A 16,175-nucleotide genomic window follows, 5' to 3' on the forward strand; every position below is an offset into this window, starting at 1 on the left:
AATTAATATTTAAAAAAAAAAGTAACTGAAAGGGAAAAACATTTATCACGTATATTTTCTCTTTATAGGTAAGTTATTAGCAGAATATAGATGCATTTATTCTTTCAAGACTATTTATAAGCACCTACTACTTTATGTCAAGCACTGAACTAGATATTTTGGATGTAGTAGAAATGAAAAATAAGTCACATATGGGTCTATCTTCAGGTTACTAGCAAAAGGACAAATGTTTAATCACACCATATGACATCAATATTTAGCACTAAGAACACAATAATCCAATCTGACACTGGATACCAGACAATGTCCTAAGCACAAATGTATTTACTCAACACCTAGGAGGTAGGTACTATTGTTGGGCCCATTCTATCCATGAGGAAGCTCATTAGGTGGTAAGGAGAGCCAATATTTAAGCATAGGTAATTTGGCCCAGAGACCTTGTATTTTAATCACTACCATCATGGAACCATGAATATTACATTTCTTTTATGAGAACACATGGCAGGGATGTGCATGTGTGTGAGTGTGTATGATGAGACAGTTGTAAAATAAAATTATGGAGGATATATTTGATAATTTATTTTATTTAAAATGAAGGCTATTGTTTTTACTTAATATTTTTAGTGTCATTTAATATCAGTGAATAGATATTTCAAATGTTTCTAAGATAAAAAAAGCCCAAAAATGGCAACTTAATTACTCAAAAGAGTAAAACCACTTCTTTGTAAATATAAACTCTCACCAGCAAGATCAAGCTCAATAGGTTTAGGTTTATAATTTAAAGTTTTGAAAAACCTTTAAATACTAGCATAAATAAAATATATTTTATTAAAGTTTTATATACTACACTGACTACAATTTCACAGAAAAGCCTCTGTTAGTAGTTTCCCCAGGTACTCCAAGCAAGATGTTACACTTCAAAGTGTAACACTGAAGTGACTCCCATATGGTCACAATTTAAGGTAACTAACCATCATATCTGGCTTCCTTGGTCCTCTGCCTTACCCAGATTGGTTTGCTCTCTGTCTAATATAAGATTTCACTCAATTTGCTCTGTTCTTTTCCACATATACTCCCTCTTGGTGCCTTTTTATGCTTATATGCATCTCTTTTGACTTTGGACCCAGCTTGATGGCTATTTTCCTATTTATTGTTTCCCTATGAAAATTATAAAGAAGCAGTTTGCTATGATGCATCCTCCAAACCACTTGTATTAAGTGTAAGACTGGGCCAGCACAGTGGCGTAGGGGTAAAGCCACCACCTGCAGTGCCAGCATCCCATGGGGCTCTGTTTTGAGTCCCAGCTGCTCCACTTCCATTCCAGCTCTTTGCTATGCCCTGGGAAAGCACTAGAAGATGGCTCAAGTCCTTGGGCCCCTATACCTGCATGGGAGACCCAGAAAAAACTCCTGGCTCCTGGCTTTGGGTCGGTGCAGCTCTGGCCATTGCGGCCAATTAGGGAGTGAACCAGCGGATGGAAGACCTCTCTCTCTCTTTGCCTCTCCTTCCTTCTCTGTGTAACTCTGACTTTCAAATAAATCAGTAAAAAAAAAAAAAAAAAAAAAAAACCACCAGAGTAAGACTAAATGTTCTGGGTATAAAATTAGAATATACCTTCTCATGGCCCCAGAACTTTACAAAATAGAAATGAAATAAAAAGGTCGGCACTGTGGCATTGTAGGCTAAGCCTCCACCTACAGCACCGGCATCCCATATGAGCACTGGTTCATGTCCTGACTGCTGCTCTCAAATCCAGCTCTCTGCTATGGCTTAGGAAAGCAGTGGAAGATGGCCCAAGTACTTGGGCCCCTACACCCATGTGAAAGACCTTGAAGAGGCTCCTGGCTTCGGATCAACCTAGCTCAGGCTGTTGTGGCCATCTGGGAAGTGAACCAGAGGATGGAAGACCTTTCTCTCTGTCTCTCCCTCTCTCTGTAACTCTACCTCTCAAATAAAAAAATAAATAAAAACTTTAAAAAATGAATTGTAAGATCAATTCTTTATTAAACATTAAAAGATACATTTTCAATTCAAATCATTAAATCATATTCTTGCTATAATTTTTTAATGCTTTAACAGACTATATAGGCCAGCACCGCGGCTCAATAGGCTAATCCTCCACCTTGTGGCGCCAGCACACCAGGTTCTAGTCCCGGTCGGGGCGCCAGATTCTGTCCCGGTTGTCCCTCTTCCAGGCCAGCTCTCTGCTGTGGCCAGGGAGTGCAGTGGAGGATGGCCCAAGTCCTTGGGCCCTGCACCCCATGGGAGACCAGGATAAGTACCTGGCTCCTGCCTTCGGATCAGCGCGGTGCGCCGGCCACAGCACGCCAGCCGTGGCGGCCATTGGAGGGTGAACCAACGGCAAAGGAAGACCTTTCTCTCTGTCTCTCTCTCTCTCACTGTCCACTCTGCCTGTAAAAAAAACAAAAACAAAAACAAAAAAACAAAAACAAAAACAAACAAACAAAAAAAAAAACCAGACTATATAAATCTTTTCTGAGTTCTTGATGAACTAATATATATTCTCCCCTCCCCGGCCCAAATTTTGTATTTTTATCCTGTCCCTAAGTAAAAATATGTTCTACCATTAAAACTTACTTAGACATACCTACCACAATATTTGGAGATGGATTTTTCCTAAACTGATCTCTTGCCAGAATTATCTGGTATTTTGTTAGATTGGGGATATCCCTTCTCATCAAAACATTTCTCTGAATCAAAGAACTGGCAAAAGCTTCCAAAATCTGCAAATTTAAAAGAAATTCAGTTTAAGCGTAGAATACAATTTTCTTGCATATTAAAATCAGTTAACATTTATTACAGTGTATCTTAAAATGAATTTTAAATATACATAACAAAGAACAAAATTTAAGCATTTGACATCCCCAGATAATCTTCAAAGTATAGTCAGCATAAAAAATTATATGTAACTATAATTTTTAAATATACTTTTAATTTTAAAAAACAACTTTATTTATTTGAGAGGCAGAGTTACTGACAGAGAGAGGGAGAATCAGAGAAAGGTCTTCTATCTGCTAGTTCACTCCCCAAAGGGCCAGAGCTGAGCCAATCCAAAGCCAGATGCTTCTTCCGAGTCTCTCAGAAGGGTGCAAGGGCCCAGCGATTTGGACCATCTTCTACTGCTTTCCCAGGCCATAGCAGAGCATACAAACTGGTGTCCATATGGGATGCCTATACCACAGGCGGAGGTTTAACCTACTACGCCACAGTGCCAGCCCAATATATTTTTAATTTTGACACATAGTAATTGTACATATTTATGAGGTACTATGTGACATTTCAATACTTCTATACAATGTATAATTATATAATCAGAGTAAATGGCATATCAATCATTTCAGACATTTATGATTTCTTTGTATATCCTATTATAATTTAAGAATACATTTAAGGGGACGGCGCCATGCCTCTCTTGGTTAATCCTCTGCCTGCGGCGCCAGCATCCCTTGTGGGCGCCGGGTTCTAGTCCCGGTTGCTCCTCTTCCAGTCCAGCTCTCTGCTGTGGCCCGGGAGGGCAGTGGAGGATGGCCCAAGTGCTTGGGCCCCTGCACCCGCATGGGAGACCGAGAAGAAGCAACTGCTCCTGGCTTTGGATCGGCGTAGCTCCAGCCTTAGCGGCCATTTTGGGGGTGAACCAATGGAAGGATGACCTTTCTCTCTGTCTCTCTCACTGTCTAACACTCTGTCAAAATAAATTAAAAAAAAAAATTTAAGAATACATTTTATCTGTTTATTTCTTAACTCCTGCCTTTCTCAACCTACACATCATAATCTAAGTATCATGAAAGGAAGGCCTTTGATTTGTGCATTGTTGCATCCTTAGTACCAAGAACAGAATCTGGCATATAGGCCCTCACTAAATATTTGCATACTGTTGAATACATTGATATGCCTTAAGTAAATTTAATTTCATTCATTGACTCATTCTTTCAACAAATAGTTAGCACCTAGAATGTATATAGAATTGCTCCAAGTGCTGGCAATATCAAGGCTAAGACAAATGAAGCTACTGCTCTCATATAGTTTAGATCCCAATGGAAGGAGGCAAAAAATAAAGTGAATCAAGAAGATAGATAGTCTCCATGGCAATAAATGTATTTAAGAATCTAAAATATGGAGCTGGCATTGTGCCATAGCAGGTAAAGCCACCACCTGTGACACTGGCATCCCATATGGGCACCAGTTCAAGTCCTGGCTGCTATACTTCCCATCGAGCTCCCTGCCAATGCACCTCGGAAAAGCAGTGGAAAATGGCGCAAAGGCTTGGACCACTGACACCCATATGGAACAAATATATGCCACACCATAAACCCTTTGAGAGAAAAAAGGTTATTTTTAAATAGAGAAAAAAGGTTATTTTTAAATAAAGTGAACAAAGACTGCCTCTTTGCGGAGGTAATGTCTGAATTGGCATGGGAATCATGATGGGTGTCTACCATGTGAGGTTCTGAGAACAATGAACTCCAGAGAGAGGAAACAGCAGACAAAAGGCCCTGAAGCAGAAATGAGCTTGATGCCATGCTGAAAGAAAAAAAGACCTTCAGATGCACCTACTACAGTAATATGTGATATTTAAATTTTCATTTCCTAAAGTAGGACTGGTTAGTACATTTATCTTTTCTCCCTTCAGCTTTGCTGACCACACTGTCTAAAGAAGCACTTTAAAAATATCAACAAAATTGAATTCTAATTATGTATGACCATATAAATTATGATTCTATAGTTATTAATGGAATAATTTTTAATTAAGACAAATTAGATAAGCATTTAAGAAATCGTTATCAGGAAGACTTTGCCATATCATAATAATATTTAGAATTTTGTTACAGATAATTTTAAAACAAGAAAAAAAACCTAGAAGCTTTGTTTTTAATAGATTTAATCTATTTGAACAGCAGACTTATACTTAAGATGGAGAGATAAAAAGAGAGAGTTGTCTTCCATCCACTGGTTCACTCCCCAAATGGCTACAATGGTCAAGGCTGGGCCAGGCCCCAACCAGGAGCCAGTAGCTTCATCAGGCTCTCCCACATGGATGGCTTTCCCAGGCACATTATCAGAGAGCTGGATCGGAAGTAGAGTAGCTGGGACTTGAACTAGCGCCCATATGAGGTGCTGGAATTTCAGGAGGGAGCTTAAACTGCTGCGATACCATACCAACCCCTGTGAACTTCTCTTTAAAAAAGACTTATTATAGGTTAAGGGATAAACAAATGTCTTGGTTATCTACTCCCATATAAAATACTACTTAAACATAGATTTAAACAACCATTATTTTATGTGTTCCTTATTCTGATACTGTGGGTATTGTGGGTAAGAATGTAAACAGGTCACTGAGAGAGCATAGAAACAGTGACACCACAATAAAAATGAGCAAATCTAGTATACAAACACTGGCTTCTAAATACCATTCTCTCCTTCTATATATATATATATTTTTTTATTATTTATTTTTGTATTTGAAAGAGATATAGAGGGGTAGAGAGTGAAAGAGAGACACAGAGAGAGCTCTGCCATCCTCTGGTTCAGTCCCTGCTGAAACCAGAAGCTTCATTCAGGTTTCCCCTATGGGTGATAAGGGCCCAAGCCCTTGGGCCATTTCCCACTGCTTTCTCAGGCCATTAGCATTAGCAGTGAGCTGGAAAGGAAGTGCAGAAGCAGCAGCCAACACTGCAGAGGGCAGCTTTACCTGCTATGTCACAACTCCAGCCCCTAAATACCATTCTTATTTTTTTTTAAAGATTTATTTTTATTTATTTTAAAGACAGAGTTACAGAGAGAGTAGAGACAGAGAGAGAGGTCTTCCATCCACTGGTTCATTCCCCAGATGGCCACAACAGCTGGAGCTGCGCAGATCTGAAGCCAGGAGCTTCTTCCGGGTCTCCCCTGTGTGTACAGGGGCCCAAGGCCTTGGGCCATCTTCTACTGCTTTCCCAGGCCATAGCAGAGAGCTGGATTGGAAGAGGAGCAGCCAGGACTAGAATCGGTGCCCATATGGGATGCTGGAGCTTCAGGAGAGGGCTTTAACCCGCTGCACCACAGTGCCGGCACCCCACCACCACCACCACCAAATACCATTCTTGCATACAAAGAATAAGGAGTCTTTGGAGAAATGATAGATTCCACGACTAGTTCAGGAAAATTCACAGATGAGCAAAATATATTGTGATATCAGCAAGTTAGGAAATGCAAGCAAAAGTACATGTCTGTAGAGCACAGGAGCTGTCTTGAGGAGCTTCTAAAAGACAAAGCTGGAACTGTTAGGTAGGAAGTCAGATATGAGCTTATGTGTGTGTGACAAAGGTCTAAAGAGAAGACGTCTATGTCCAGCATATGCATCTCAAAGTCTTCCCAATAACCTATCTACATCCTGCCCTGTCCCTCCTACCCAATAACCTGCCAGGTTGGGGTCCCCGCCCCTCCTGCCTGATAATCTTCCAGGTGCAGCCTAGTATCTGTATTTCAAATATGCATCCTGCCCTGCCCTTCTACCTTTAACCATCCTTCCTCTAAGGCTCCTTTAACGCCAGGGGCAACACCAGCCAGGCTTCCCCCAGTCTGATGACTTCAGGGGAAAACTCAGAGAGGAATTTTTTGTATTTACATCCAAAAAGTCCTTTGTTCCAAGAGGAGCAGAGGTGGGGAGGCAAGACCATCCCCTTAAAAACCCCCAGCCTCAACCAGACTGTGCATTCAGCCCTTTGCCTCTATGCTGAGCCACCAGCCTGGCCTGCCCAGGTGTATTCTCTCCACTCAACCATGTAACCTCGCTCTCCCTCAGGCTGAGCAACTGCGCACTCTCTCTCAGGTTCTGTCTGGAGAGGTGCCCATCCATTCTTACGGATGCCCCTACCCTAATAAACCTTGCTATTTGCTTTCCACTTACTCTCTCACGCCTGAATTCTTTCTTGCGCAAAGACAAGAACCCTGCCATTCACTGGTAACAGAACTATCTGAACAACCAAATAATAATATTGGATGGTCACTCATAGAATACCTGTTAGTCTATAACTATGAAAAGAGTTGAATTAATAATAAGGCCGGGGCCACGGCTCACTAGGCTAATCCTCCGCCTTGCGGCACCGGTACACCCAGTTCTAGTCCCGGTTGCCCCTCTTCCAGGCCAGCTCTCTGCTGTGGCTAGGGAGTGCAGTGGAGGATGGCCCAAGTGCTTGGGCCCTGCACCCCATGGGAGACCAGGATAAACACCTGGCTCCTGCCATCGGATCAGCGCGGTGCGCCGGCCACAGCACGCCGGCTGCGGCGGCCATTGGAGGGTGAACCAACGGCAAAGGAAGACCTTTCTCTCTGTCTCTCTCTCTCACTGTCCACTCTGCCTGTCAAAAAAAAAAAAAAAAAAAAAAAAAAAAAAAAAAATGATGGAATGATGGGGCTGGCACTGTGGCATAGTAGGTAAAGCCACCTCCTGTAGCGCCAGCATCCCATATGGCCATGGTTCATGTCCTGAGTGCTCCACTTCCGATCCAGGTCTCTGTTAGTGTGCCTGGGAAAGCAGCAGAGGATGGCCTAAGTACTTGGGCCCCTGAAACAACAAAGGAGAACTAGAGGAACAGCCCAGCTTGGGCCACAGTGGCCATTAGGAGAGTGAATCAGCGATGGGAGATCTCTCTCTCTTTGTATACTACTGTGGGGCTTATCACATTCTATTGGCTAGAGTCAGTCATGGCACCACTCCATATTCAGGGGAGGGAAATTTTATCCCATCTCTCAGTGAGAAAAGTGGCAAAGAATTTGCAGCCATCTTTAATCCAGGGCAATGATGATGTGAGAGAACATGTTGTTCTCCTACCCTGACACTAATTGTGAGCTATGGGAAATTAAAGGGTGATCTCAAATCTCTCCCATGGAAAGTGATAACTCTAAGCAATTTCTCAAATTAAATTTCTCTATTAACATCAGAGCCAGGTAATTTTTCTTGTGAACTAGGTGTCTTGTCCATTATAATATGTTTAGCAGATTCCTGGCCTATATCACAGGTGCCAGATGACAATAGTGGTAACTCCACACTCCACTCTTTGCTTCCCCTTCCCTGCTCATTACAACAACCATGCGGTTAGACATTGTCAGATGTCACCAGGTGGACAAAATCACTTCGTAAGGGATCAGGGCAGAAAAGTAGTGAAAATATATTTCATTATAAAGAAACTTCTAGCTGAATACAAGCACATGTCATGAGTAAGTTCACTTCGTGAATTCACTTAACTATACACTTCTGTTTTGTGCCCTCTGCTGTGTTTATATGAATATTAAACTGCAGAATGCTATCATTGTTCCATCCTTTGTATTAACCCTTTAAAAAATAGTTTGTTCATTAAAATATGCCCCTTCCAAAATTTAATGTCAAAGAAATTTTCAACATATCAATTATGCAAAATGAGATAGCTATATATTCTGATAGCCAAAATCTGTTAGCTGAAATAACTACATTACCAGATCATTTACCAAAAACTTAAACTGTGAAAAAAATGGCTTGCCTGAATATATGTCTTTTGAATGGCTGCAAGTTCCTCTCCAAGGGGAACAACAAGCTTTTCAACTCGTCTTTCATGAGAGTATGGCAAAATATCTGGAGAATCTTCAGAACGAAGCTCGATCTGCCCAATCAGCAGGTTAGTAATAACCTGTTGTACAGCCTATGCAAAAATAATCAAGATCATAAAATATATTACAGGTTAAGTATTTTTGAATTAAGTACCTAACAAATAAAATATCAAAATTTTGAAAGAAGCACTAGAAATTCATATTATTAATGATCAAAAACGTAGAAAAAGAAAGACAAGCCACTTTAAAGTACACTAGAATTCATACTGTAGGGAGAAAACGTTTTTGAAACATTTTTTCCCCACACAGCCTTTTAAGGCAAGCATTCAAGAAACAAGAATATGAGTAAATGTCCAACATATTCTTTAAATGAATAGTAGCACTTTCCAAATGAAATCTTCAGACAAAACTGAAGTTTGAGATTAGCAAATGAAATTCCCAAAACACTGTGAAACACAATTCATTGCACAGCCAGATCTAAAACCCAAGATTTCTGATTCCCTGGCCAACACTTTTTTTTTTTTTTTTTAGATTTACTTATTTATTTGAAAGAGTTACACAGAGAGAGAAGGAGAAGCAGAGAGAGAGAGAGACAGAGACAGAGACAGAGACAGAGACAGAGAGAGAGGTGTCTTCCATCTGCTGGTTCACTCCCCAGATGGCCGCAACGGCAAAAGCTGTACCAATCTGAAGCCAGGAGCCACGAGCTTCTTCCGGGTCTCCCATGAGGATGCAGGGGCCCAAGGACTTGGGCCATCTTCTACTGCTTTCCCAGGCCACAGCAGAGAGCTGGATCAGAAGTGGAGCAGAAGGACACAAAATGGCACCCATATGGGACGCCAGCACTGTAGGTGGTGGCTTTACCGGCTGTACCATAGCGTTGGTCCCTGTCCTAAACTTCTTTACACTGAATTTTTTTGGGGTGGGAAAAACACAGAGAAGTATTATTGCTATTAAAGGACACAAATATATCTTGGAAATACTTTATGAGGGTTTATAAGGCCTAAACCAAAACACTTATTAATACATTAGTACATTATTTTAAATTTAAATCCACGTATATAATATGAATATATTTTGGGGACTAAAGCTTACAAAGGGAATTCTTGAAAGGGTATGAAACTGTAGCAAAAACATATGCTGGTACTTCTAAAAGCACATGGAAAGGGGAGTTAAAGATAAGTTTATTTTTGTACAAAAAAATTTGAGGGGGTCAGTGTTGTGGCGCAGCATGTTAAGCTGACACCTGCTTGCCAGCATCCCATATGGGTGTCAGTTTGAGTCCTGGCTGCTCCATGGCTAACGCGCCCAGGAACGTAGCAGAAGATGGCCCTAATCCTTGGGCCCCTGCACCCACATGGGAGACCCAGAAGAAGCTCCTGGTTCCTGGCTTTGGACTGACCCAGCTCTGGCCGTTGCAGCCATTGGGGGAGTGAACCAGCAGACAGAAGATCTCTCACTTTCTCTCTCTGTAACTCTGCTTTTCGAATAAAATAAATAAATATAAAAAAAGAAAAAAACTTTTAAAAAAAACTTAGTCCTTTTAACCAACAGCTTGAGGTGATTCTTACCTATTCTTACAGTTTGAAAACTATTAATTTAAAGAAATTCTTGCAAACACAGAAGAAAAGCGAGCCATGTTGTAGTTCTAACATCAAATCAGATAAACACGAGACTAAAAACCCCATAAAAAACTTATTTTCTTGAAAGTTAATAAATGTAAAGACATCTTACTTACCTTTATATCACTACCTGGTGTAGCACTAAGAGCCAAGATTCTGAAGTGATTTGTATGTCTGACTAGTTCCCTTACAACCTTAAAAAAAAAAAAAAAGTCATTTAGTTTCATCTGTTTAATGCAAGTATAATGGTGCTTCTGTTATATCAGCTATTACCTATGATCTATTATTATATTATTCTTTAACTAGCATATTAATAACCCAGTGAGTAGAACCACCACTAGTGATGTTATCTAAAGGAACAATTATTTAGTTTTAGGATCAGCAACAATCAAGAACATTTTAGGGTTTCTTTTATACAAAAAGCTAAAATGTCAGGGCCTAATTCAGAGGCAAATCACAATGCCCAAGGGCTACTTCAGCATCAAATGGAGGAAGTCAGTGTCTGTTCTCCATTGTTTTGGTCACAGACTAGCCTTACAGCTGTATCTATAAGAACACTTGTCAGATTAAGATAACCCATAACAAACAAAAATAGGAAAAAAATTAAATAAGAATATGCAATTAGATTTGAAATGAAAAAAAAATTAGGAGATATTAAGGAAAATTAGATTTCACGCAGAATGCTCCTAATTCTTAAACTTATTCAAAACAGAATGCGATTAAATTCAGATAATTTTTTAAAATTAACTTTTAAGTCCTGAAACATTCCCTCAGCGACACCAAAATACCTTTCTGTTCTCTGTAACTTGAACCCAACGCTCACTTCTAGTATGATTCATATTTAATTTGCCAGAGCTCCTATTTCCCTTCAGTTGAGGCCTCAATACAAAGGAAAAGAGACTCTCCTGTAAATTGAGTTGCAGAACAGTTCCCAGTATCCCATGGTTCTCACATTAGATACAGGAATTAAACAAGAAAACCAGATTATCCAAAAATCACTAATTTCAAACCAAATCGCAGACAAATTCAATGAGACTCATTCTGAACTTTAATTAATACTAAAAAGTATTATGGAGTTTTTCAGGGCATAATAAAGATTGCATATGAACACATGATATTATAGTTAAACTTAAGTAGAATTTTTTTTAAAGATTTATTTATTTACTTGAAAGTCAGATTTAGAGAGAGAGAAAGAAAGACAGAAAAGAGATCTTCCATCTGCTGGTTCGCTCCCCAGATGGCTGCAATGGCTAGCGCTGACCCAGGAGTTTCATTCAGGTTTCCCACATGGGTGGCACGGCCCAAGCGCTTGGGCCATTTTCCGCTGCTTTTCCTAGACCCTGCTAATGTGCAAGTGGAAATCTTTTTTTTTTTTTTTTTTAAGATTTATTTATTTATTCGAAAGTCAGGGTTACACAGAGAGAGTAGAGGCACAGAAAGAGAGAGGTCTTCCATCCAATGGTTCACTCCCCTATTGGCCACAACGGCCGGAACTGCGCCGATCCGAAGCCAGGAGCTTCTTCCGGGTCTCCCACACGGGTGCAGGGGCCCAAGGACTTAGGCCATCTTCCACTGCTTTCCCAGGCCACAGCAGAGTTAGATTGGAAGTGGAGCAGCCAGGACTAGAACCAGCACCCATATGGGATGCCGGTTCTTCAGGCCAGGGCATTAACCCACTGCGCCACAGCGCTGGCCCCATTAAGTGGAAATCTTATTATATGTTAACTTGCAAGATATGAATAAATGGAATATCTTCATTTCCTGAGTATAATTAAGAAGATCTCGGTTGCTCCTCTTCCTGTCCAGCTCTCTGCTGTGGCCCAGGAAGGCAGTGGAGGATTGCCCAGGTCCTTGGGCCCTGCACCAGCATGGGAAACCAGAAGCACCTGGTTCCTGGCTTTGGAACGGCGCAGCGTGCTGGCCGCAGCAACCATTGTGGGGTGAACCAATGGAAAAGGAAGACCTTTCTCTCTCTCTCTCTCTCTCACTGTCCACTCTGCCTGTCAAAAAAAAAAAAAAAATCAACTATAAGAAAAGATGACAGGGCCAACGCTGTGGTGTAGCAGGTAAAGCCGCCGCCTGCATGCCACATGAGTGCCAGTTTGAGTCCTGGCTGCACCACTTCCGATCCAGCTCTCTGCCATGGCCTGGAAAAGCAGTAGAAGGTGGCCCAATTCCTTGGGCCTCTACAACCGCATGGGGGACTCAGAAGAAGCTCTTGGACTCTGGCTTCAGATCAGCGCAGCTCTGGCCGTTTGTGGCCATCTGGGGAGTGAACCAGCAGATGGAAGACCTTTCTCTTTCTCTCTCTCACTGCTTCTGCATGTCTGTAATTCTGCCTCTCAAATAAATAAATAAAATCTTGAAAAAAAGAAAGATGACAATTCTATCACAGAGATATAATACAACACTTAAAGAGTTCGCCAGGAAACTATTTTACAAATTTACAAATTCACAATTTGGCAGTGAAATTTATGTTTCTGCATTAAATTAAATCAATTTTCCCGTTTCTATTTACTTTACATGTTCTTCCTAATATCACCAGTTATTATAGTTTTAACTACCACTTACTCATATATACTGACGATTTCTAAACCAGCATGTCCGTTGAAGAGTCTCTACACGGAGATCCATATCTCCATCATTTATTGCATAATGGACATCTTCAGCTGGATTCTTCAGAAACTTCAAACTAAGTACAACTAAAACTACACTATCTTTCCATACTCCCCAATTCTGTTTCCAAATTCTGATATTTTCACAACTTTCCAAGCCAGGAACCTAGCAATCATTATACAATCAATCTTCCTATTCGTTATGAGGTACTCTTTTAAAAAAAAAAAAAAAAAAGTCTTCTTCCCTCTTTTGTCTTTTAAATCTTAAGTATCACCCAGCTAAACATTTTTAATGAGTCTTGGGCAACAATATCCCCTATGGCCTACAAAGTGCATTCAAACTGTTAAGTATAAAACACAAACGCCTTCATGACTTGACTCTTAAGTAGAATAGAAGAGGCCAAGTCACCCTTAACACAAGAGTCAAACTCATTCAGTGCAAAGAGATGAATGAGCTCTATAACCACATCCCACCGCTTCTCTTTTATGCTTTATATTCCTGTAGTACTCAAATGAAAGGTGATATGTTAGCTATGCTCCATACATATTATCATTTAATTCCTGTAACACAGTTTACCCAGTTCCCAAGCAACAGCACTGCATATAATTATCAGTCTTTGATTATTATCTTCCAAAGATAACAGCATCCATCTAAATCCAATCACAGCCCCAGTCCTGAACAGGCACTCATGATACATAAATTACACTAATGATCTTGTTATGATAAAAAAAAAAAGTGAAAACATGGGTGAAGGAAAGTACTTCCTATCACTATCTGTTCCAAGATTATAGATTTGGGTTTTCTATAACAATAATAACTTCCACCACTAATAACTATTCCTTAAAATACTTAACAATATGATATGGTTACACTACAAAATACCATTGAACAAAATTATTACCTGGCAATAAGCATAGTTTCCAAGAGCTTTATGAGCTTCATCAATCACTAGACACTTTATCTCAGCAGCAGGACAAGTTCCTCTAGAAAGGTCATTTACCATGACTTGAGGTGTAAGAAAAAGGACTCTCTTACTGCACCACACTTCTTTCCTGGTGAAAACTTGAGTGGACCCTGTAAACAAATGTTGACATTCTTCACTGTAAACTTCAGACCATAAAATATAGACAGCCTGGCCTAGTTTCAGAATGCATACAGGCTTTGGAGAAAGTTTTGGTAATCCATTGGAATGCTACATTTTAAATCTCTGGTGTGGTCCGAAAAAAAAAAAAAAAAAAAAAGCTCTTTTCTAGGACCACAAATAGATGATTTGTCTCTAGGGAATTCCTAGAACATGTTACAATACTTGAAGAGAAGCAAATTCTTCAACTGGGAAATCAATCCAGGCAAAAATGTCAGGAAAGATCATGGTTTGTGATCCATGAGATACACACAAGTAATTGCCTCAAAACACCCTGAACAAGCTCCAGGGATTCTCTGAAAACTGGACACAGTAACCCTATTCGTTATTGTTTAACTTGATATGATAGAATGCCGTTTAAGGGAGATTTAAGATACTGTGATTTGGGAACAAGGGTCAGGAAGTCCTGTAGCTCTGTTTCCACTGAATGCCTGCTCTCCCTGGGCACTCAGCCCTTAATTTCCAATCACCCCCGCTCTCAATAACATACCTGTCATTTCGGCCATGTGTGACTGCGGGATGCCCATCACCTGGTAGCAAGCCTCGATCTGCTGTGTCACTAGCGGTTTTGTGGGAGCCATGAAAACCACCTTGCCGGAGGGGAACCAGCGGTAGAAATTGTACATGACCACGGCGGCAATAAAGGTCTTTCCCAGCCCGGTAGGCAGACACACCAGCGTGTTGCAGAACAGAGCAGTCCGGGAAATGTGCAGCTGGTAGTCCCGCACGGGGCAATTGGTAGGGTAAATCCACAGGGCACCCGCCGAGTAGCAAAACCCGCCATTCTCTAGACTCAGCTGTCGCTCAGCCTCGTACGCTGCAACCAGCAACACATCATCGTCGGAATCAGGCTGAGCTTCTGCCGCTGCAGGCAGAGGCGTCTCGGAGCTGCCGGGGCTCTGAGGCCGCTCGGTTCTGGAGCTGCAGCCCGGAGCCCCAGCGGATCGGGAAACGCTCGAGCCCCACGTCTGGAAAAGAGTTCTTTGCCGTCCGCTCATCAGGTCGACCACCACCAGAAGTTTCTCTCTGACAACGGCAGCTGCGACAGTTGAACTGCCACGGTTGCTTCCTCCATGAGACTTTTCGCACGAAACTCTGGAACGGGAGGGCGGGGTTGCAGGCAATTTATTAAGTCGAAAATGCCGCCATGGAGTTCGCGGTGGGAATATGATTGGCAGGCTTCCCGGAAATCCTTGCGGCGCCCCAGAGACGCATGCGCATTGCTAAGGAGTCACTCTAAATTTGTTCCCCGTGACAGTTTCTTTTTATTGCTCTAAATTTGAGTTCCGTTTTCATGATTAGGTGTGTCTGGGCGGCATTGCTAACCGGCGATCACTTATAAAGATGAAATAACTAACGTTGAGGTTCCGAGGACAGCAGAATACCTGTTATTTTGTAAAGTTAACGTCATTGAACTTCGAACACACCTTATTCCTTGTGTTTTTTTTCAGTCAGAAGATGAAGTGAAAACAAATGATACGCTTTGTCATTACTTTATCTAGGCTAAGAAAAGCCAAGTAGTTTTCACCGTGTTGAGTGGCAACCAACAGTTTGAAATTTTTATTGTTTAAAGGGACGTGAGTGTGCGCTGGTTCTGTGATGTTAGAAGAGAAGGCAAGGCGTTCTGATGTCCCATTATTACAGTTCTGTTACAGAGGAGGCTCGGATACGATTGTCGGCGTCTCCGCTCTAAACTGCAAGACTCTGAATAGCGTCTGTAAGTGTGTTCTCTCGTGCATTGAGGCAAAATGGGAACACATGGAGCCCTAATAATCCGCAGCAGCAGCAGCAGCAGCAGCAGCGTTAGCGCACCTCAGACTTGCTCTTAGTTCCTCGTGTTTGAGGAGGGGCCGTTTGTTTCATTTGCGGGAGCTTCAAAAGCCAAATAGTTGGATATGGGTTGTTTTGACGGACAAGGACTTAACCAATCTAGGCATGAATTTCTAGGCTAGAAGTAAAGATCAGGAATCTTGCTGCTTTATTTCGTTAAACAGGTTATAAACCTTTAAAGGCGCAGCAGGCCCTAGGGAATAAAGAGGCGTGGGTAATTACTGGTACATTTCACTACCCTCAGAGGTAGCCTCACAAGGGATCTAAGAGCGGACGTCGACTTGAGGTTTCAGGGTAGCAAGCCACCCCCGAAGGTTTTCTGCACGGACTCAACAAAGCAGCGCTCAGCGCACCCTGGACGTCGCTCAAGGGCCAGCGCCAAT

General features: G+C 41.4%; 1 protein-coding gene across 1 annotated transcript in view; it reads right to left on the bottom strand.

The window, feature by feature from the left end:
• FANCM (FA complementation group M) overlaps positions 1–16,152 on the bottom strand; it is a 57,804-nt gene extending 41,652 nt beyond the window's left edge. The window contains 5 exon segments of the mRNA XM_008269550.5: positions 2,613–2,744; positions 8,517–8,675; positions 10,322–10,399; positions 13,723–13,895; positions 14,453–16,152. Of these exon segments, the coding sequence (XP_008267772.2) occupies positions 2,613–2,744; positions 8,517–8,675; positions 10,322–10,399; positions 13,723–13,895; positions 14,453–14,960 (1,050 nt within the window). The 5' untranslated portion in view covers positions 14,961–16,152.
• Positions 16,153–16,175: the final 23 nt, after the last annotated feature.

This window comes from Oryctolagus cuniculus, chromosome 12 (genome assembly GCF_051225735.1).
Source record: "Oryctolagus cuniculus isolate XC-2025 breed Fujian yellow rabbit chromosome 12, ASM5122573v1, whole genome shotgun sequence".
Taxonomy (NCBI): domain Eukaryota; kingdom Metazoa; phylum Chordata; class Mammalia; order Lagomorpha; family Leporidae; genus Oryctolagus; species Oryctolagus cuniculus.